At 42.1% G+C, this 22447-nt stretch overlaps 1 protein-coding gene across 1 annotated transcript in view; it reads left to right on the plus strand.

Annotated features, from left to right (window-relative positions):
* The first annotated feature begins 302 nt into the window (after nucleotides 1–302).
* COG7 (component of oligomeric golgi complex 7) overlaps nucleotides 303–22447 on the plus strand; it is an 88498-nt gene continuing 66353 nt past the window's right edge. Inside the window, exons 1-4 of the mRNA XM_052663529.1 lie at nucleotides 303–638; nucleotides 6177–6325; nucleotides 6620–6736; nucleotides 9391–9559. Coding sequence (XP_052519489.1) covers nucleotides 470–638; nucleotides 6177–6325; nucleotides 6620–6736; nucleotides 9391–9559 — 604 coding nt within the window. The 5' untranslated portion in view covers nucleotides 303–469. The remainder of the gene's footprint in view (nucleotides 639–6176; nucleotides 6326–6619; nucleotides 6737–9390; nucleotides 9560–22447) is intronic.

Genomic DNA, 22447 nt, shown 5'->3' on the forward strand with positions numbered 1-22447 from the left:
CGTGATACTGAACAACTTGCTTAAACTGCCTCAGCTCTTCCACTTTAAGTTGGGGGAGAACAATAGCACTGAAAGGATTGTGAGGACTAAGTGTGCTAATAAAAGTAAGGGCTTTAGAGTAAGCACGTATTTAAGCGCCCAGCCGGCATTTAAATTAGCAGAGGAAAAGCGACGCTCCTTCTGTTGAACGCTCTCAGCTCGCCGCGTTTCCCGGAATGCCTGCAATCACTATAGTAACGGCTACCTACTTCCGGAAGAAGTACGGCGCGCGGCGAGGGTCAATCCCGGGCGTACACATCAGCGCGCTGACCCAGGGGCTGTGGAGGGGTCTGTCTCCGGCGCTGTCGATCCCCGGCCGCTGCTTCCCAGGCTGCCGCGGGCGCTCTCGCAGGGCCACCCGCTTCTGCAGCCGAGTGGCCGTCCGGAGCCAGGTCTTCAGGCTTGGACGCCGAGCTGCGACGGTGCAGCCATGGACTTCTCCAAGTTCCTGGCGGAAGACTTCGACGTGAAGGAGTGGATCAATGCGGCCTTCAGGGCTGGCCCCAAGGAGGCGGCGGCCGGGAAGGCGGACAGCCACGCAGCCACCCTGGTGATGAAGCTGCAGCTGTTCATCCAAGAGGTGAACCACGCCGTGGAGGGTGAGCGGCCGGGCAGAGCTCCCAGACGGGCCCGGGGTCCGCACGTAGTGGGCAGTAAATGTCAGCGCCTCGCGTGGAGAGCGAGCGAGCGCGGGTCCGGTTCCCGCGCAGTCCTCGTGGGGACATCCAGGTCTCAGCCCGCTGCTCGTCTCTCTGCAACACTTGCAGATTTGGGATCTTGCTTTCCACTTCCGGCGGTTTAAAACTTACTGGAGTGAATTTTAAGAACATGAAATAATTAGTCAACAGATTCTTACATTTGGCAAAAAGCGTATAGAAGATGTATAGGAAAAACACAAATAGGGAAGACATTGTTTTAATGGATTAAAAAAAAAGATCTTGTTACCTGTAGTTGATTTACAATGTTGGGTTAATTTCTACTGTACAGTAAAGTGATTCAGTTATATATGTTATATATATGTATTCAGTAAGTTGAAACTCCCAATCCTTTGGCCACCTGATGCGAAGAGCTGACTCGTTTGAAAAGACCCTGATGCTGGGAAAGAATGAAGGCGGGAGGAGAAGGGGGCGACAGAGGATGAGATGGTTGGATGGCATCACCGACTCAGTGGACATGAGTTAGAGTAAACTCCAGGAGTTGGTGATAGACAGGGAGGCCTGGCTTATTGCAATCAATGGGGTTGCAAAGAGTTGGACACGACTAAGCGACTGGACTGACTGACTGACTGTATGTACTTACATATATACATTCTTTACCACATTCTTTTCCATTGTGGTTTGTCACAGCATATTGAATATAGATCATTTCCTGTGCTGTACACCAAGTAGGAGCTTGTTTATCCATTCTATATATAATTGTCCGCGTCTGCTAACTTAAGACTCCCACTCCATCCTTCCCCCACACCCCTCTTATAGTGGATCTCTGTGTCAGTGAGGAAGATGGGCTGTCTTGATTGGAGACTTTTTATTCCCCACGTTTGTCTGTGCTGGATCTTTATTGCTGCACTTGGACTTTCTCTAGTTGTAGAGAGTGGAGGGCTACTCTCTAGTTGCTGTTCGTGGTCTCATTGTGGTATTTCTCTTGCTTTAGAGCACAGGATCTAGGATTCATGGGCTCAGTGGTTGTGACATACGAGCTGAGTTGCTCTGCAGCCTGTGGGGATTTTCCTGGACCAGGGATTGAACCAGTGTCCTGTGCATTGGCAGGTGGATTCTTAACTACTGGACCACCAGGGAAGTCCTAATGGGAGACTTTAAAGTATCAAATTAACTAACCAGAATAGTGAATTATTAAAAAAATACACACCAGAGTTAATAATAATTTAATGTATCTACCATGCACCTGTCAAGAAATGAGCACCGGGGGTGAAAAGTTTATCTTTCTGGAGTTTGCTGCCTTGTGGGGAAGACAGGTGAACAATTTAATTACAATGAAGGGTAGATTTACTGAGAACAGAACTGGAAGCTGAGAGTTAGATGAAGGCAGCAGTTGTCTCTTGTCTGGGAGGTTCATAAAGGGCTTTCCCTGTGTTAGGCCTTGAATGAAAGCTTCACAGGGCAAAGATGAGGAGGGCATTGTGTTTAGTCTCTCAGCCGTGTCTGACTCTTTGCGAGCCCATGGACTGTTATCGCCCACCAGGCTCCTCTGTCCATGGGATTCTCCAGGGAAGAATACTGGAGTGGGTTGCCATTCCTTTCTCCAGAGGATCTTCCTGACCCAGGGATCAAAGCCAGGTCTGCCTTGCAAGCAGATTCTTTACTGTATGAGCTACAGGGAAGTTCAGGGAGGATTTTAATAATAATGATACGATGGCAAATATCTGAGTCCTTGGTATACGTCAGGCACTGTTTTAAGGGCTTTGTATGTACTTTTGTAAAAAGAGCTACTTAATACTTAGTAATCCATGGTCTTTTTAAAACAAATCATTTAATTACTTTATTTGGCTGCACCGGGTGTTTAGCTGTGGCATGAGGGGTCTTCAGTCTTCATTAGGCCCTGTGGGATCTTTAGCTGTGGCATTCAAACTCTGTTGCAGCGTGCAGGATCTAGTTGCCTGACCAGGGATTGAACCTGGGCCCTGTGCATTGGGAGCACAGAGTCTTAGCAACTGAACCACCAGGGTTTTGCCTTGGATAGCCTTATGCTATCATAGACACAGCATAAATATCCATCAGCTGGTGAGTGGATAAACAAAATATGGAATACAACTCAGCAACATAAGGGAACAAGCTTTATCCTTGGTGAAAGAAGCAAGATGCAGAAGACTACATAATGCATAATTTCATGTATCTGAAATGTCCAGAAAAGGTAAATTTTTAGAGATAGAAAGCAGATTAGTGGTTTCCCAGGGCTTGGGGTGGAAGCAGAGATTAAGTGCAAAGTGGCAGGAAGGAATTTTTTGGTTGATATCAGTGTTCTTGTGGAGATAACACAGCTTGTTAAATTTGCTAAAAATCATTGAGTTGTATATTTGAAGTGAGTGAATTGTATGCCAGGTAAATTATTCATCAATAAAGCTGTTTTTAAAAAGCTTCAGCTTGTTGGGGAGGAGAGGGACATATCATAGAGGCTCCCAGACTTAATGTCCTACAGTTCTTGGGACAGCCCTGTGCAATGAAGAAGTGTCCTGGAGAAAATGTTAATAGTGCCGCCCCCTCCCTCAGCATAATTATCTTATTTAAACATGGCAGTAATCCTTAGAGGTAGGCACAGTTATTATTCCCACTTTATAGTTGTAGAAACTGCAGCCAAAGGTAGTAACTTGCCCAGCATTGTGTTGCTAATGAATGGGGAGACTGGATTTGAACCCAAGTGGCTGGTCCCAGATCCCAGGCTCTTATCCATTATACTTTACTACCTTTCTGGTATTAAAGGGAGAGGGAACACTTGTAGAGGTAGGTGGGTATAAAGAGACCTACCCAGTCCAGAAGAAAAGTGAGAAGTTCAAATAGAGCTTCATCAATAGCATCAATACATATTAGTCCTTATTATTATTGGAGGATTACACTTCCATGAGGGGGAATTTCTGCTGGAAATAAGGTAGAAAAGTAGATTAGGATCAGACTGTGAAAGGCTTTTCTGGCCATCCTAAAGTTTTGATTTTCATCCTATAAGGCAGGGGTTCCCAAGCCCTGGGAACCATTAGGAACCAGGCCACAGTAGGTGAACGATGGGCAAGAGAGGGAAGTTTCTTCTGTAATTTACAGCCACCTCCCATTGCTCACTTTTGTAGGAAGCTCCACTTCTTGCTCAAGGAACTCAATAAATTCAATGCTCTTGAATCATCCCAAAACCATCCCCTGCCCCTCCCCTTTCCAGCTTCCCAGGTCCATGGAAATTTTGGTCCCTGGTGCCAAAAATGTTGGGGACCGCTTCTGTAGGTAGTGAGAAGCCATAGAAGGTTTAAAGCTTTATTTTTAGGGACAGTGAGACAAGGTCCCAAGTCTGTGGTGAGAAGAAGTTACTGCATAGGTTGAAACTGGAGTTGTTGAGGATCCCTAATAGGATGGATTGATTCATTATTCATTCAGTCAGCAAATATTTTTTGGGCTCAAACTTCTTCAGGGTCCAGAGATGCAGTGTTAAACAAGATCCGTTCTTAGGTTGGAAATGTTGGCAGGGTCCAGGTCATGCAGGGAGGGATTTTACTGTCACATTAAAGAGTCTGGATTTGATTTAAAATGTGTGTAGTGGGAAGGTACTGAAGGATTTTTAAGCAGGACAATGAGATGATTTAAGTCACCATTCAGGAGACCATTGCTCTAGTCCAGAAGAGAGGTGACCGTGGCTTCACTTGGGTTTCTGGCAGTAGAGATGGGGAGAGAAGCGTAGCTTTAAGATATTCTCAGGAGAAAGGGGAGAATTTGCTGATGGATTGGAATGAGGGATAAGGGGAGGAAATCAAGAATGATGGCAGATCTTTGTTCTGAGCAACCGTGAATGGGGGTGCCAAACGTGCCACAATGCTGCGGGAATTTGTAGTGAAATTCCAAGCAGCCATTGCCTAGATTCTGCAGCAAGCAGTGGCTAGTCTTGCTTTATGGCAAGTCTGTCCATCCCTCTATCCATCCATCCATCTTAATTTTTGATGTGTTTAAAAATAAATCGCAGATAACAGTAGACTTTGCCCTTTAAACATTTCATTTAGAACCCTAAACATTATAGAGTTCAGTTCTTGTTTATAGCTCTTGTTTTTCACTAGGTAAAATTTATGTAAGGTGGGATGGAGGGACCTTATCTGATCCATTTGACGGGTTTTGACAGGTGTGTACGGCTAATACAACTCACCCCCCATCACCTTAGGCGGTCCCCTAGTCCCCCCTCTGATGGAGATTTGGCCCTTACCCTTCCAGAGGCATCCACGCGAGGTGACAGTTTTAAAATAGATTCTAGAAAGAACTAAATTTGAGGGTGCTGTGAAGCGGGGCGGGGGGCAGGGGGGTGAAGAAGTTCACAAGGAACCAACCAGACCTGAAGAGTGACTCTGAGGTTTAGCAGGCAAGGGGCCGGGCCAGGGCCATAACAGCCTGTTAAAAATCAGGAAGCCTCTGTGCTTTGAAGAAATCTTTGTGTGTTCTGCCTTTGTTTCGTTAGTCATAAAACTTTACTTTAGGTCAGTGCTGGAGACAGAATGTTGTTTTATGGTAGAGCAGGGTGAACAGATTCTTGAAGTGTGTTTTCGATGTTAAAGTTCCATTCAATGTACTGGTACCAGGAGCAGAAGGCTCTGAACTTCTTTGGTTGATTCCCCAGTGAATTGCTCTTTAAAGGACAAAAGGATTATGCCTTTTTCAGATAACACCTCCTGATCTGCAAGGATTTTCAGATTTTATTCTACACTTAGGATGTCTGTTAAAAAAAAGAAATACAAGTTCCTTGATCTCCTACCAGGATTCCTAAATAAGCATCTCTGGCAGGTGACCTGGGGACCTGCATTTTAACTGCATTCCAGCTGATACCAGTGGTCTGTGGACTGCATTTTGAAAAGACCATGGAAGCAGAGGTTGGGTCCAGACACTCCTTGGCTTCAGCTCTGTGAAATCTTGGGCAGCTTACTTAACCTTTCTGAGCGTTAGTTTTCTCATCTGTAAGAGGCAGCTGCTAGTGACTGCTGTGTATGTTAAGTGATGTATGGAAAGCTTGGGGTGCAGCGCTGGCATTCACCAGTGTCAGATTCCTCCCTTCTCCTTCCTGGAAAAGGGAGTTTCATGTGAATTCCCTGCCTGTCCAGTGGTTAGGACTCTTTGCTTTCACTACTAGGGGGGCCTGGGTTCGTCGGGGATCCTGCAAGCAGCGTGGCACAACCAAAAAAAAAAAAGAAGTTGCGCTTCAGCTCAATGGTGGTGGGTCAGGTTGATGGTTTATCATGGCTTTCACCATCATCCTGGGGAAGACAGGGTCCCAGCAGAGACCAGCTCCCCCACCCTCCGCGCCCCCGCCCCACCCAACACAGGCTCAGGAATCTGCATGGCTCATAGATCCTTAGGGAAGATTTGCTTCCTGTCATCTGATTTATTCATATTGTTCACTGGTGAGTGGTCCAGTGTTCACCTTTGGTTCTTGGGTTCTTGCTGCAGAAACAAGTCACCAGGCCCTCCAGAACATGCCCAAAGTGCTCCGTGATGTCGAAGCCCTTAAACAGGAGGCGTCTTTTCTGAAAGAACAAATGATTCTTGTCAAGGAGGACATTAAAAAGTTTGAACAGGACACATCTCAATCGATGCAGGTATTTTGGTTCCTAATTGTTGACTCTTGTTTTTGGAAGATGTTTGCCTTCCCAGCAGGAGGCCACCCCTCAGAATTCTGCCAAACATTCAAACTACTCTTTTGTTTAGTACTTTTAGCTTATTCATCTCTTCAGCATCACTGAACGTTTAACCATGTGATCAGTGTTGTGCCAGGTACAGAGTTTCCTAAGGCAGGACCATATCATGATACTTATGTTTCGAGTTACTTGCGGAAGGCAGAGCAAATGGAACTGCCGCTTCCTTAGTGTCTGAGACCCTCATTTCTCTTCTAGGTGTTGGTAGAAATCGACCAGGTCAAGTCCAGAATGCAGCTTGCTGCAGAATCTCTTCAAGAAGCTGACAAATGGAGCACGTTGAGTGCTGATATCGAGGAAACTTTTAAGACTCAGGTAGGTTTCTTGTTTAGGGGATGGTGGATTGGTTTGTTGTTGTTAGGCTTCCCTGGTGGCTCAGATGGTAAAGAATCTGCCTGCCAAGCAGGAGACTTGGGTTCGATCCCTGGGTTAGGAAGATCCCCTGGAGAAGGGAATGGCAACCCACTCCAGGATTCTTGCCTGGAGAATTCCATGGACAGAGGAGCCTGGTGGACTACAGTCCACGAAGTTGCAAAGAGTCAGACAGGATTTAGCAACTGCACAGCAGCAACAAAGCTAAAAGTTACATCTTGTTTTTTCTTTTCCCGACCCTCTTGATATTCAGAAATCACTGCCTACAAGATCCAAAGCATCTAGCTGAACTCTTCCAGGCTCATAAAAAACAGAATTAACTATTTCTGACCAAAGCCACTCTCCATTTGCTCCCCTGCCCCCTCTCTTGGGTTAATGCGTCCTTTTCCGTATAGGTTTACCTACCTGGAAACCTCAGCGGCCCTTCAGTGCCCCCTTCTCCCTGCCCCTCCCCTCTTTCTCTTCTGTTGTCTGTTCTTTCTGTCCCTCTGCCGCCCCCTAAGCTGGCTTTGTAGTCATTTTGCTCCTAGACCGTTTCAGCAACCGTCCACTCGCCTCCTTGCCATCAAGGCCCTCCCCGATCCCAGGTTATCCCCACCCACCACGTGTCCAGGGCATCTCCTAAAGCACAGATTGGCATGTGGCATTTCCCTGTCCCTCACACTCCCAACCCAACCCCATCTTAACCTCTACCAGCTTCCCATTTTCCATCTGATAAATTCTATGCTCCTTACACAAGCCACAACCTGTCCTTCCGCACAACGCTCTGGGCAGCCTGTGTTTACAGCTGTTCCTCCAGCCACTCCCTCTGTGTGATTTCAGCCTCTGCCTGCTCCAGACTGAGAACACCCCGTCCCTTTCATGCCTGTTCCCTGTTCCCTGCCTGAGCTGTCCCCCCTACTTTTCTTGATAGGACAGTAGCCTCCGCTTGTCCCTCGAGGCAGTTGAGTGTCTCTTCCTTTTACATCTCTCCTTGCTGGCTCCTGGCCTCTCCAGTGCGTGGAACTCATGGCCCCCTCCCCTCTGCTCCTGTGACCCTTGAGCCAACTTCTCTTTATTTTATCTAGTGGCCACCCCACGTGTGATGTGCGGTCTTAGTTCCCTGACCAAGGGTCAGACCTGCACCCCCTGCTTTGGAAGTATGGGGTCTTAACCACAGCACCACCAGGGAAGCCCATAAGCCATCCTCTTAAAGTGTCTCATAATCTTTCTCCCCCAAGTCATTCATGCACTGTGGCCTTCATCATCTTTTTGTCTCAACTATCTTTAAGACAGTATCTGAGGCATCGTGGGCACCTGCAAATACTGCAATGAAATACATTTCCTTACTCTCTTCATTCTTTCTTTAAATAGCATTTAGTTTTTTCTATTTATAAACATAACTTATGTGTGTCTTACAAGATTTGGAAAATTGAGAAAAATGCAAGGAAGAAAACAAAATGATCCTATTCCTGTGCCCTAATAGTATTTTTTTTTTATGTCTGTTAGGTATTTTTCTAGGTTTTTGTAAAAATTTATACTTTTGTATTATCTTATATGGATGCATATATTGTAGGCATATGTTGGGTTGGCCAGAAAGTTCATTTGGGTTTCCCATAAGATATTATGGGATATTATTAGGATATTATGGAATAACCCAAATGCACTTTTTGGCCAACTCAGTGTATACATGTCTCTGTATATTCTAGTGTTTGTGTGTCCTTTTTGTGATTTATTTCACCTAATGATAAGTTGTAGAGACTGTGCTGTGTAATTAATACTTTTCAAAACGTGCTTTTTAAAAACATTTAAATCTATTTACGTACTTTTGGCTGTGCTGGGTCTTGCTGCTGCTGGGACTTTTCCCTGGTTGCGAGGAGCAGGGCCTCCTCTCTAGGTGCGGTGCATGGGCTTCTCATTGCAGTGGCTTCTCTTGCTGCGGAGCACGGGCTCGAGGATATTCACGCTTCAGTAGTTGTGTCTCCTGGGCTCTAGAGCGCTGGCTCGGCAGTTGTGGCGCCTGGGCCAAGCTTCTCTGTGGCGTGTGGGACTCCCAGACCGGAAATCGGACCCTTGTCTCCTGCATTGGCAGGTGGATTCTTTACCACTGAGCCAGCAAGGAAAACCCCAAACGTGATTTTTAACAACTGTACAATATTTCACATGCCATTATGAGTCTCCTAATCTATATTTTATTTGTTACTATGGAAGATTTAGGTTCCTTCCAGGTCTTTGTCATTACAATACTAAAATCACATTAATCAATTTTAATGCATTAATATTTCTTTGTCCCTCTGATTTTTTTCCTTAGAGTTCTAGAACAGAAAATACCAAGTTCTAAGGATGTAAATATTTTTAAGGCTCTTGATGCATATTGCTAATTTCCCCCCCAGAAAAAATATAATAAATTTAGATAAACTTTCTTTGCACCCTTCCCAAAGATAGCTGTTATAATTTTTCAGAAGTTTTTCCAGTTTGTTAGGAGGAAAATGGCACTTCCTTGTTTTAATTTGCTTTTATTTGAAGACTAGTAATACTGAACATGAAGTGTTTATGAGCCATGTTCTCTTAATTGGAGAGTCTTAACATAAATATTCTCTCTTCTGGTCTTCTTATAGGACATAGCTGTGATTTCAGCCAAGCTCACAGGTATGCAGAACAGCCTAATGATGCTCGTTGATACACCAGACTACTCAGAAAAATGTGTTCACTTGGAGGCGTTGAAGAACCGGCTGGAGGCCTTGGCCAGCCCCCAGATTGTAGCAGCATTCACATCTCAGTCTATAGGTGAGTGCTGGCTGCTTCCCATCTCTCTGTATACCTCTTTAAACAGTTAAGGCTTTCCACGTCTTCAGTCTTGAGAATGTCTTAATTTTGATTAAATTATGTAGATTGGAAGTCAGTCTGTACCTTCATGGTGGTTGCCTTTTCTTCAACATTCTATATGAACTTTTTCAAAATGCAGACAGGCTGTAGAAACGCACCAGTGAGCGTCTCATCTAGATCCTAGCGTTAGCATTCGCCACATTTGCTTTATCACATATCTGTTCACCTACCCACCTCTGTATCCATCTGTCTTATTTTTATCATGCAAGTCAAAGTAAGCTGCAGACATCGGTACGCTTCACTGCTAAACACTTCAGCATTCATGTAATAGCTAGAGTTCAGGGTTAGTTTAGGAGCCTTTCTTTTTGTGAGGTGAAATTTACATTTAGTGTTAGTTGCTCAGTCACATCTGGCTGTTTGTGACCCCATGGTCTGTACCCCACCAGGCTCCTCTGTCCATGGAGTTCTCCAGGCAAGAATACTGGAGTGAGTAGTCATCCCCTTCTCCAGGGGATCTTCCTGACCCAGGGATCGAACCTGGGTCTCTTACATTGCAGGTGGATTCCTTACCACCTGAGCCACCAGGGAGACCATTTAGAAAAATGTACACATATTAAGCCATTTAGAAAAATGTACAAATCTTGAGTTTTGAGCCTGATCAAGACCATTATAATGCTATGTTATTTTCCAGTGACTTTTTTCAACACATAAGTTTACCTAGCTCTCCCTCTCCATTTCATCCAGAGAACTATTGGTTAAACAGGAAGCAGCAGCCGCAGTAAAGCTGCTTTCTTACCTTGTTGTTGGTGTTCAGTCTCCCAGTTGTGTTCGACTCTTTGCGACCCCATGGACCACAGTACGCCAGACCTCCCTGTCCCTCACCATCTCCTGGAGCTTGCCCAAGTTCATGTTCATTGCATCGGTGATCTCATCCTCTGATGCCCTCTTCTGCCTTTGATCTTTCCCAGCTTCAGGGACTTTTCCCATGAGTCGTCTGTTCACATCAGATGACCAAAATACTGGAGCTTCACCTTCAGCATTAGTCCTTCCAGTGAATATTCAGGGTTGATCTCCTTTAAGATTGACTGGTTTGACCTCCTTGCTGTGCAAGGGACTTTCAGGATTCTTCTCCAGCACCACCAGTTCGAAAGCATCAGTTCTTTGGTGTTCTGCCTTCTCTACAGTCCAGCTCTTACAACTGTACATGATCACTGGGAAGACCATAGCTTTGACTGTAATACCTTTGTTGGCAGAGTAATGTCTCTGCTTTTCAACACACTCTCTAGGTTTGTCATAGCTTTCCTGCCAAGAAGCAGTTGTCTTCTGATTTCATGGTTAAAGTCACCGTTCGCAGTGATTTTAGAGCCCAAGAAGAGGAAATCTGTCACTACTTCCACCTTTTCCCCTTCTATTTGCCATGTAGTAATGGGGTTGGATGCCATGATCTTAGTTTTTTTAATATTTAGTCTTAAGCCTGCTCTTTCACTCTCTTTCTATACCCTCATTGAGAGGTTCTTTAGTTTCCTCTTCGCTTTCTGCCATTATAGTAGTATTGTCTGCATGTCTGAAGTTGTTGATGTTTCTCCTGCCTATCCTGATTCCAGCTTTGTAACTCATCCAGCTGGGCATTTCTCATGATGTGCTCAGCATATAGGTTAAACAAACAGGGTGACAGCAGACAGCCCTGTCATACTCCTTTCTCAAGCTTGAACCAATCTGTTGTTCCACACAGGGTTCTGCTGTTCTTACCTGAGCATCTGTTTATTGATATATTGGCAGAATGTAGTCTCTATCCACTGCACTGCTTCCTGCACTCTTGGTCATACATCACGCAAGCCCTTCTGCTCTGGGGTTAGTGTTCTCCTAAACCTGTTCTGTTGAAGGTCACCAACAACCATGTCATCAGCAAACCTGAAAGCCTAATACCATTTTATACTTTTCTGTTTCTCATTGTCAACAACACTTAATGATGTTTTCTACTCCCTCCTGCTCTGAAAATGCTTTCTTCTTTTGACTCCTGAGATGTAGCACCAGTTTTATGTATGTGAAGTCTCTCAGTCGTATCCGACTCTTTGTGACCCCATGGACTGTAGCTTGCCAGGCTCCTCCATCCATGGGATTTTCCAGGCAAGAATACTGGAGTGGGTTGCCATTGTCTTCTCCAGGGCATCTTCCCCACCCAGGGATCAAACCTTGGTCTCCCGCACTGCAGGCAGACTCTTTACCATCTGAGCCACCAGGGAAGTTTTATGTATATGATGGTACATTTTCAATGATGAAATGAAACCATAAATAGTTCTGATATATTTGTTCTGTTTGCTTTTTTTTTTAAGCTTTATTTAATTTTTGGCTGCACTGGGTCATCATTGCTGCATGTGGGCTTTCTCTAGTTGTGGTGAGTGGGGTCTACCCTTTACTGCACTCTGCAGACTTCTCATTGCGATGGCTTCTCTTGTTGCAAATACAGGCTCTAGGCACTAGGGCTCAGTACTTGTGGCATATGGACTTAGTTGCCTAGTGGCACGTGGAATCTTCCTGGAACAGGGATTGAACAAGTGTCCCCTGCATTGACAGGTCAATTCTTAACTACTGGACCACCAGGGAAGTTCAAAATGTACTCTCTTTAAAAAATACATTTTTTTAAAAATTTCAAATTTAAATCCAAGGTCATGAGGCTTTCCCCCTATATATATTTTTTTTTCTAAGAGTTTTATAGTTTTAGCTCTTACATTTAGGTCTTTGATACATTATAAGTTAATTTTTATATATGGTACAAGGTAAGCGTCCAATTTCTTTCTTTTGCATGTGGACATCCTGTTTTCTGAGCATCGTTGTTTCTGAGCGTAGTTGTTAAAGGACTCTTCTTTCCCCCAGTGAATGATCATGACTTCTTTGTTGAAAATCTTTTGACCATGTGTGTGAAGGTTTATTTCTGGGCTCTCTATTCTCTCTATATACAGAGGCATATCTTAGTCCTTATGCCAGTACCACATTGCTTTGATTATTGTAGCTTTGTGGTAACTTTTGAAATCATGGATTGTGAACCCACCAATGTTGTCCTTCTTTTTCAAGATTGTTTTGACTTTTTGGAGGTCCCTTGAAATTCCATATGAATTTTAGGGTGAATTTTTTCTGTTTTTCCAGAGAATACCTTTGAACACAGTTTTGGAAGGGATAACTTTGAATCTGCAGGTGATTTGGGTAGTATTATCATCTTTTAAAACATTTTTATTAATTTTTTAATTGGTGGAAAATTGCTTTACAATTTTGTGTTGGTTTCTGCTGTACAACATGAATCAGTCATAATTTTAATTTTATATATCAGTCATAATCAGAGATATATATATCTCCCTCCCTTCCTTCCCCCCGTCCCGCCCTCTAGGTCGTCACAGAGCGCTAGGCTGGGCTTCCTGTGTTATTTAGCAACTTCCCACTAGCCATCTGTTTCACACATGATAGTGGATATGTGTTAATGCTGCTTTCTCCATGCGTCTTACCCTCACCTTCTCCCGTTGGAAATTTTCTAATTCATGAGCGCAGTATACCTTTTCATTTATTTATATATTTTAAAATTTCTTTCAGTGGTGTTTTTTGACTTTCAGTGTACAAGATTGTTCATTGTTACTGTATAGAAATGCAGGTGAGTTTTAGTGTGTTGATTTTGTATCCTGCTGCATTAACTTAATAGTTCTAACAGTTTGTGTGTGTGTGTGTGTGTAATCTTTAGCACTTTCTATATATGAGATCATATTATCTGCAAACAAAGATATTTTTACTTCTTCCTTCCCTTTTGGATGCTTTTTATATCTTCGTCTTACATAATTGTTCTGACTGTAACTTCCAGTACTGAATTGAATAGAAGTTGCAAAAGTGGGCATCCTTGTCTTATTCCTGATCTCAGAGGAAAAGTTTGAAATGGTCTTTCATATCAAGTATCATGTTAGTTGGGGGCTTTTCATATATGACCTTTATTATGTTGAGGTTGTTTGCTTCTATTCCTAGTTTTTTTGAGTGTTTTTAATCATGAAAAAGTCTTACATTTTATCACATGGCTTTTTTGCATCAGTTGAAATGATCATGTGAACATTTTCCGTTTGTTAATGTGGTGTGTTACATTTATTGATTTTCATGTGTTGAGCCTTCTTTGCATCCCAGAGTAAATCCCACGTGGTCAAGGTATATGATCCTTTTAATATGCTGTTGAATTTGGCTTGCTGGTATTTTGTTGATGATTTTTGCATCTATATTTATCAGGGATATTGATCTGTAGGTTTCTTTTCTTGCAGTGTCTTTGTTGGCTTTGGAATTAAGGTAATGCTGACCTCATAGAATAGGCGGGAAGTCTTCAGCACTCTTCAGTTTGGAGGAGAGTTTGAGAAGTATTAGTATTAATTAAACTTTTTTTTTCCTTTTGTGCTGGGTCTTTGTTGCTGCACATGGGCTTTCTCTAGTTGTGGTGTGGGCTTTCTCACTGAGGTGGCTTCTCTTGTTTGCAGAGCATCGGCTCTAGATATGTGGACTTCAGTAGTTGCGGTACCGGGTTTAGTTGCCCTGAGGCATGTGGAATCTTCCTGGACCGGAGATTGAACTTGTGTCTCCAGCATTTGCAGGTGAACTCTTAATCACTGGGCCATCAGGGAAGTCCAAGTATTAATCCTTAATTAATCACTGAAGCCATCTGATATACTTTTCTTTGTTGAGAGGTTTTTGATTACAGATTCAATAAATAGTTTTATGTCCATTCAGAGTTTCTGTTTCTTCGTGATTTAGTCTTGGTACACTGAATATTTCTAACAACTTGTTCATTTTACCTAGTGTATCCAATTTGTTAGCATATAATTATCCATAGTACTTTCTCATAATTCTGTTACCTTTAGTAAAATTGGTAGTGATGTCCTCCCTTTCATTTCTGATATTATTTATTTGAGTCCTCTTCCTTTTCCTTGGTGAACCTAAGTAAAGGTATGTCAATTTTGTTCACTTTTTCAAAGACTTTTTTCAACCCTTCGTTTTGTTGATTCTAATGTTTTGTTTCTGATATTCTCTGTTTTACTTATTTTTGCTCTTTATTATTGCTTCCCTTTTACTAACTTTGGGTTTCGCTTTCTTCCCCCTACTTTTGTAAGATGTAGAATTTAGGTTGTTGATTTGAGAGCTTTCTTCTTTTTTAACGTAAGCATGTACAGCTATAAACTAGCTCTTAGGATTGCTTTTGTGGCATCTCGTAAGTTCTGGTCTGTTAGGTTTTTGTTTTCATTTGTCATTTTTAAAATTTCTCTTGTGGTATCTTTTTGACTCATTTGTTGTTTTGGAGTCCACATTATTTGTGAATTTTTCAGTTTTCTTTTTTTTAGTTGATTTTCAGTTTTATTCCATGGTGATCGGAAAAGATACTATATGATTTATATGACTGTAGTCTTTAGAAATTTAGCAAGACTTGTTTTGTGGCCTATGATATGGTCTGTCCTGGAGAGTGTTTTATGAGTACTTCAGAATGTGTATTCTGCCATTGTTGGATGTATTGTTTGTTAGGTCTAACTGGCCTGTGATGTTTGTTTAAGTCCCTGCTTCTTTATTATCTTCTCTCTTGTTGTCTTAATGTGCTCTCTGAATGCACCTTCTGCAAGCTCTGTTCCTTTTCTTTTTTTTACCCCCTGTGGTGCTTTTGCAAAGGTCACATGGTAGAATTTTTTTTGTTTGTATTTATTTCTATTTATTCATATTTGTATGTGGGTGCTTTTTTTCTGGGTCCACTGTTTTACTGAAAAATAATGAGCATGGGATCTCCATGGAAACCCCTCCGTGTTTTGCTATTGTTTGGTCGCTTAGTTGTGTCCAGCTCTTTGCAACCCTATGGACTATAGTACACCAGGCTTCCCTGTCCTTCACTATCTCCCAGAGTTTGTTTAAACTCATGTCCATTGAGTCGGTGATGCCATCCAGCCATCTCATCCTCTGTGATACCCTTCTCCTTCTGCCCTCAGTCTTTCCCAGCATCAGGGTCTTTTCCAGTGAGTCAGCTGTTTGCAGCAGGTGGCCAAAGTATTGGAACTTCAGCTTCAGTATCAATCCTTCCAATGAATATTCAGGGTTAATTTCCTTTGGGATTGACTAGTTTGATCTCGGAGTCCAAGCGACTCTCAAGAGTCTTTTAGGGCACCACAGTTCAAAAGCATCCGTTCTTTGGCATTCAGCCTTCATTATTGTCCAACTCTCACATCTGTGCATAATTACTGGAAAAAACCATAGGTTTGACTAGGTGGACCTTTGTTGGCAAAGTGATGTCTCTGCTTTTTAATACACTGTCTAGGTTTGTCATAGCTTTTCTTCCCAGGATCAAGCCTGCTTGTTTACCTGGACTTAATTGAAAGCTTTCCTCTTGCCCTTGATTTAAAGGCTACATTCTCTGATGTGCCCAAAGAGAATGGATTCAGGACTCTTCTCCAGCCTCTTCATTCCACGTCCTCCCCATTTCTCAATTCTTTATTTTGCATCTTCTCTTCATTAGCATGATTACAGGACGAGAGCTGGACCTTTGGAAAATCACCATCTGGCAGTTTTATTCCTCACGTTTTCTAGTGAATTTGGTGCAGGTGTAGACCACGGAGCTCACTTGTGTGGTTGGGATATGCATCCATTTGATAGGGGATTAGGGAAGTAGGAGTGGGGACTGGGGCTCCATGAATTTTAAGTTTTTTTCCTTTCCTTCTGTGTGAATTGGCTACTTGGTGCTGGAATCAGGTTTGAAGAATGCCCTGTGGATCAGGATCACAGGCTTTGGTTTTGGAGTAAGCTGTATTTGACAGCTTTCATTCACAAATTTGAATCAGGCTTGATTCTAGATTCTGCTGTTTGTAGGCAGGATGCTGATTCAGAAGGGGGAAATGGGTCCTGCAGTTGTCCCACGGCCGAGCTGGGGTGGAAGCAGACCCTCTCCTGCCTGCCCAGGCCTCCTTGGCCCCTGGTGCTCCATGCTAATGTCCAGTTTTTCCCAGCATACCCACTTGTTGGCCAAAATGATTGAATATCTGATTGGTGTTCTCTGAAGTGTGTAGTATGGATGTTTTCCTGGCGTCAACAGAGATGGATGAAACTGTGTTTTTCTTTGGTGGTTAATTTTGATGAACATCGGGAAGGGTTTTTTTCTGTCACAAAAGTAATATGCTCTTTAATCAGTTATCTTTCCAAGAAGGCAAAGGTGCTTCTTTATCTAACAGTTTTTAGAGGGAAATCTGATAAATTAGTACATCCCCGACATAATACCCACAATCTTCAAGTATACATGCCTCATTCATTTTATAAACTAGTGGATTCATTACATAAATTGAAGCAACTTTTTGGAGCCTAACTTTACATATGGCAGGGATATTCATTTATCTACGTGATCTTATGAAAATAATAAGCATTTTAAAAGCACATAGTATTTTTAAACTCATGGAGTCCTGCCCATTACAATGAGAACTACTGTCTAGTCTCTGGAGTTTAGCTGAGTTATATCCACAGTGGTTGCTGTTACAGCTTTTCCTTCTCAGCAGTTTATTGGACTTACAAGAAATGGAGGAAAACAGAACAGGTATAAAGAGGTTTTGCACCTGATAGCTCAGGGTTTTTTCCCCCATTCTTTTTTTTACATTTTATTCTAAGGCTGTGGCATCTGTGTTTTGACCAGAAGGGGGCAGATGGGAGCCAGAGATGCTGCATGCATGGGAGGCCACTGAAACTGTATGTTTTTTCATCAGTAGACCTGGAACCAAGTGTTGTGTTTAGCACTTCCTCTGCCCTTAGGGAAAAATATAAGAAAGTACTTGATATTAGACCCATAGAGTCCATTGCTATCTGTTGAATGCTGGTGTTTACCAGATAATTTTCTTATTCCTCAAACCATTAAATATATGAAGTTCTAGGAGTTTAGTTTGTTTGCTTAGTTCCCGTCTGATATAATCAGAGTAGGAGTTTTCAGAGGGATTACTAACTTGTAAATAGTGTTTAAAATATTAATTACATGAGGAATGGCAGGAAATACAAAAATGAAAAAGACTGCTGTCCTTCAAGGACTTTATACCTTGGTTGAGGGTGAGGCTGGGAGAAAACAAGTACACAGATAATTTTATTACATAATGGAATGTGAAAACTGCCTTAGGCCTCCCCAAGATGAAGGAAAATCAAGGAAGCTTTTATGAAAGAGCTAGTATATGCACAGAACCTTGAAAGGGATGAATTTTAAAAAATTTAAATTGCTTCTGATTAAAAAATAATACATATGCAAGTTATTAAAATTTGAAAAAATGGAGAAAAGTGTAAAAAAGAAAATGATATACCAGTAAACTCACCACCCAGAGATGACTGCTAGTATTTTTTTTAATTAATTTATTTTTTGGCTGTGCCCTGTGGCATGTGGGATCTTAGTTCCCTTACCAGGGATCAAACTCTCGCCTCCTACAGTGGAAGCACAGAGTCTTAACCACTGGACCACTCGGGAGGTCCCTTTACTGTTATTACTTAAAAATTTTTTGACCATTAGTATTTTTTCCACTTTTTTTTTCCTTTGTGTACATAAATCTTTTAAGGAAAGTACATACATTGAGTATAGGCAATTTTGTATCTTTTTTGCTCCCTTTAGCAATATAGCATGAGCTTTTTCTCAGGGATATAGGGATTTGATAGGTGAGGAAAAGCATTTAGGGCTCAAGGAATAATGTATATTTGGATGGTATAGAAAGGAGAAAATTCAGGCTCTATTTTGGGAATAACAATTAAACCCATTTTAGTGGATGAACATTGGGAAATGGTCAAAGGTGAGGCTGGAAAGGAAGGTGGGGACAGAGCATAGTTTGCCTTGAACAAATTAAGGAGTTTCTATTGAGGGAATGACTTCATTGCTTCTGACAATTTATTAGTCTGCTGAGGAATGTGGCAAGAATGGAAGGACTAATAAATTGTCAGCAGCAATGAAATCATTCCCTCAATAGAAACTCCTTAATTTGGAGATGGGCAGACCTAGTTTCAAATCTTTGGGCCGCCACATATTAGCAGAGACCTCCACTTCTGCTCAGTGAAATGAGTGTAGAATACGCACTATGTTCTTGGGAGGATTAAACAAGACAGGCGTGCAGCTCCTGATCCAGAGGAGGCCTCCAGAGAATATTGCTTCCTCTTTCTCTGGAACCTCTCATTCAATACTTGTAGCCCTTATAGCAGCCTAAAGGGAATAATTCCTAAGAGGCCAGTAAAGAACTCCTGAACACTCTCTTGGAATGAGAGCTGCATCATTTCCAAAAAGCTGTGCAGCTCAGCAGATTTAACTAAACTGTCAATACATTTTGGAAGCCCAGACCCACATATAAGTTAGTTGGGTTTTTTTCTTGAATTTGGGCTTTCCTGGTGGCTCGGACAGTAAAGAATGTGCCTGCAGGGCCGGAAACCTGGCTTCAACCCCTGGGTCAGGAAGATCCCCTGGAGAAGGGAATGGCAACCCACTTTAGTATTCTTGCCTGGAGAATTCCGTGGATGGAGGAGCCTGGCAGGCTCCACAGGGTTGCAAAGAGTTAGACACGACTGAGTGACTAACACTTTCTCTTCTGCTTTCTTGAATTTAGTTAAATGTTTTTCCATCACCTACAGGGCTGAAAAATTAAGTAGTACTGAAAGGTCTAAAAGGGAAAAGTAACGTCTTCTTTCTCTACCTAGTCCTTATCCAAGAAGGCCACCACTTTTAGAGCTGTTTTTCTGTGGTCTTTTACTTTATCTTTCTGCATGATAAATGTATTAGTTTATTTCTTCATGTTTCAATTTTAGCCATTGTCTGTTGACTTCTGTTGTTCCAGCTAAGGATTTAGCTTTCATACCACTCCTCTTTCTCTTTCCCATTATCCTCCTGTCTCCTTATTTTAATTGAATCAGTAAATAATATTTATATTATCACAACTTTATAAATTATTAATTTTTGCTGAGTCAAGCCCAGGTACTATGATTTCGTTCCCTTTCCTGCTCAGCTTCATGTTTATCCTGAAATTTCTGATCACCTTTTTATCCCCTTCTCATCCTTCCAGCTCTCCATACTCCCTCTTTTTTTCCAATTGGGTTCTTGGGGATAATGCTTTGTTTCAAGTACCCCCTGTTCCCCAGAAACTCTCCTTTTGGAATGCTGCCTCTGCTCTGGACATGCAGATCCCAGGATTCTTTACTGGTGCTCAGATTTAAAGTCTTGTTTCTGTCAGTTGTCAATTGGACAAGTCATAGGAGTTAGATGATGTCTCAGGAACCTGGCCAAGACATATCTGGGCCCTTCTAGTTGTGTGATCTCAACGAACTTATTTATTTCAGTGTCTTACCTCATATAGTTGCCTTGAGATTATAAGTGAGCTTGCATAAATGGAGAAGCTTTGGAAGTTCTGTGAATGAAAAGTAGACTAGCTTATCCACAGTGACTTTCTTTCAGTGTTACTACCTACTCTGCATTTCAAAGGGCTTAGATATTATCCTTGCTGCTGTTTATATTTGCCTGTGCACTCAACCAGGTATCCTCTTTCTCCAGGAAAAATGAGCATCAGAGAGTGGGAGAAGTGAAGAACAGCTCTCAGCACATGCCTAGAAGGGTGGTGCTTGCTGTTTACACCTAGGCAGAAATGGGGGTGGGGTGGGATAAGTTCTGCAGACTGATATAGTGGGGGAACTATTTTAGGAAGAGATTTAAGAGCATAATTTCTATATATTTATTTTATTTAACATGTAATTATGACATATAGCCTATGTGAAAAGTACTTTCTTATGTTTAAATAGCATGCAAAATCATTTGCAGAAGCAACAATAAGTGAATTTTGGGGGACTCTTTATTTTTTAATGTCAGTGTCCAGGTTGCTTCCTGTTGGTGCCATAAGGTTTTTCTACTGTTTGTTTATAATTAAAAGTCAATTACTGATGTGAAATGGTAACCCATTTACCATATATTATTACACTTTGGGTACGTGAGGTAGAGACTTGGGGACTGCGTGAATATTTTATTCACATGATACCTGCATCAGTTTGAGATTCTCTTGGTATCAAGTGATGAAAACCTATTTCAAAGTGTTAAAGGAAAAAGAGATTGTATTGGTTTATGGAACTGAGAAGTTCAGGGATAAACTTGCTGCAGGCCTGGCTTGATTCAGGAGCACAATCTATGTCTTTAGAACCCAGAGTCTCTCTCTTGGCGTTTCTTGGCTCTGTCTTCCTATGTGTTGGTTTTACTTGCAGGCACATTCTTTGGGTGGTGGCCATTGCAGTTCTAGGCCTCCTTTCAGGCAGTTCAAGAAGGGGTGTCAGGATTAATCTTGATCTTGTTTCACATGCAGCTTTGGCACCTCTGAGTCAGTTACTTTGATTATGTGGACTCAAGACCCTGGTTGGCCAGGCCTGAGTATCATCCCAGAGCTGCGGGTGGAGTTGTTCCACTGGAAACATTTAGATCTTAGGAGAATGGGAGGCAGGGATATCGTTCCCCAGAGGAAGACCATAGTTCTTTCTTTTTTAAAAAATTTATTTATTTATTTTAATTGGAGGCTAATTACTTTACAGTATTGTAGTGGTTTTTGCCATACATTGACATGAATCAGCCATGGGTGTACATGTGTCCCCATCCTGACCCCCCTCCCCCCTCCTTCCCCATCCCATCCCTCAGGGTCATGCCAGGTGCACCAGCCCTGAGCGCCCTGCCTCGTGCATTGAACCTGGACTGGCGGTCTGTTTCACATATGGTAATATACATGTTTCAATGCTATTCTCTCCAATCATCCCACCCTCACCTTCTCCCACAGAGTCCAAAAGTCTGTTCTTTGTCTCTGGGTCGCTTTTGCTGTGTCACGTATAGGGTCATTCATTACTATCTTTCTAAATTCCATATAAATGTGTTAATGTACTGTATTGGTGTTTTTCTTTCTGACTTATGTCACTCTGTATAGTAGGCTCTGGTTCCATCTAGTTTATTAGAACTGATTCAAATGCATTCTTTTCAGTAGCTGAGTAATATTCCACTGTGTATATGTACCACAGCTTTCTTATCCATTCATCTGCTGATGGACATCTAGGTTGTTTCCATGTCCTAGCTCTTGTAAACAGTGCTGTGATGAACATTGGGGTACACGTGTGTCTTTCAATTCTGGTTTCTTCCATGTGTGTGCCCAGCATTGGGATTGCTGGGTTGTATGGCAGTTCTATTTCCAGTTTTTTAAGGAATCTCCACACTGTCCTCCATAGTGGCTGTCAAAATATGCATAGAAACAAATGAAAATGAAAACACAACAATTCAAAACCTATAGGATTCAGTAAAAGCAGTGCTAAGCGGAGGGTTCATAGCAGTACAAGCTTACCTCAAGAAACAAGAGAAAAATAAAATAAATAACCTAGCTTTACACCTAAAACAACTAGAAAAAGAAGAAATGAAGAACCCTAGGGCTAATAGAAGGAAAGAAATCATAAAAATTAGGGCAGAAATAAATGAAAAAGAAACAAAGGAGACTATAGCAGAAGTCAACAAAACTAAAAGCTGGTTCTTTGAGAAGATAGACAAACCATTAGCCAGACTCATCAAGAAAAAAAGGGAGAAGAATCAAATCAACAAAATTAGAAATGAAATTGGAGAAATCACAACAGATAACACAGAAATGCAAAGAATCATAAGAGACTACTATCAGCAACTATATGACAATAAAATGAACAACTTGGAAGAAATGGATGAATTCTTAGAAAAGTATAACCTTCCAAAACTGAACCAGGAAGAAATAGAAAATCATAACAGACCCATCACAAGCACAGAAATCGAAACTGTAATAAAAAATCTTCCAACAAACAAAAGCCCAGGACCAGATGGCTTCA

This window comes from Budorcas taxicolor, chromosome 2 (assembly GCF_023091745.1).
Source record: "Budorcas taxicolor isolate Tak-1 chromosome 2, Takin1.1, whole genome shotgun sequence".
Taxonomy (NCBI): domain Eukaryota; kingdom Metazoa; phylum Chordata; class Mammalia; order Artiodactyla; family Bovidae; genus Budorcas; species Budorcas taxicolor.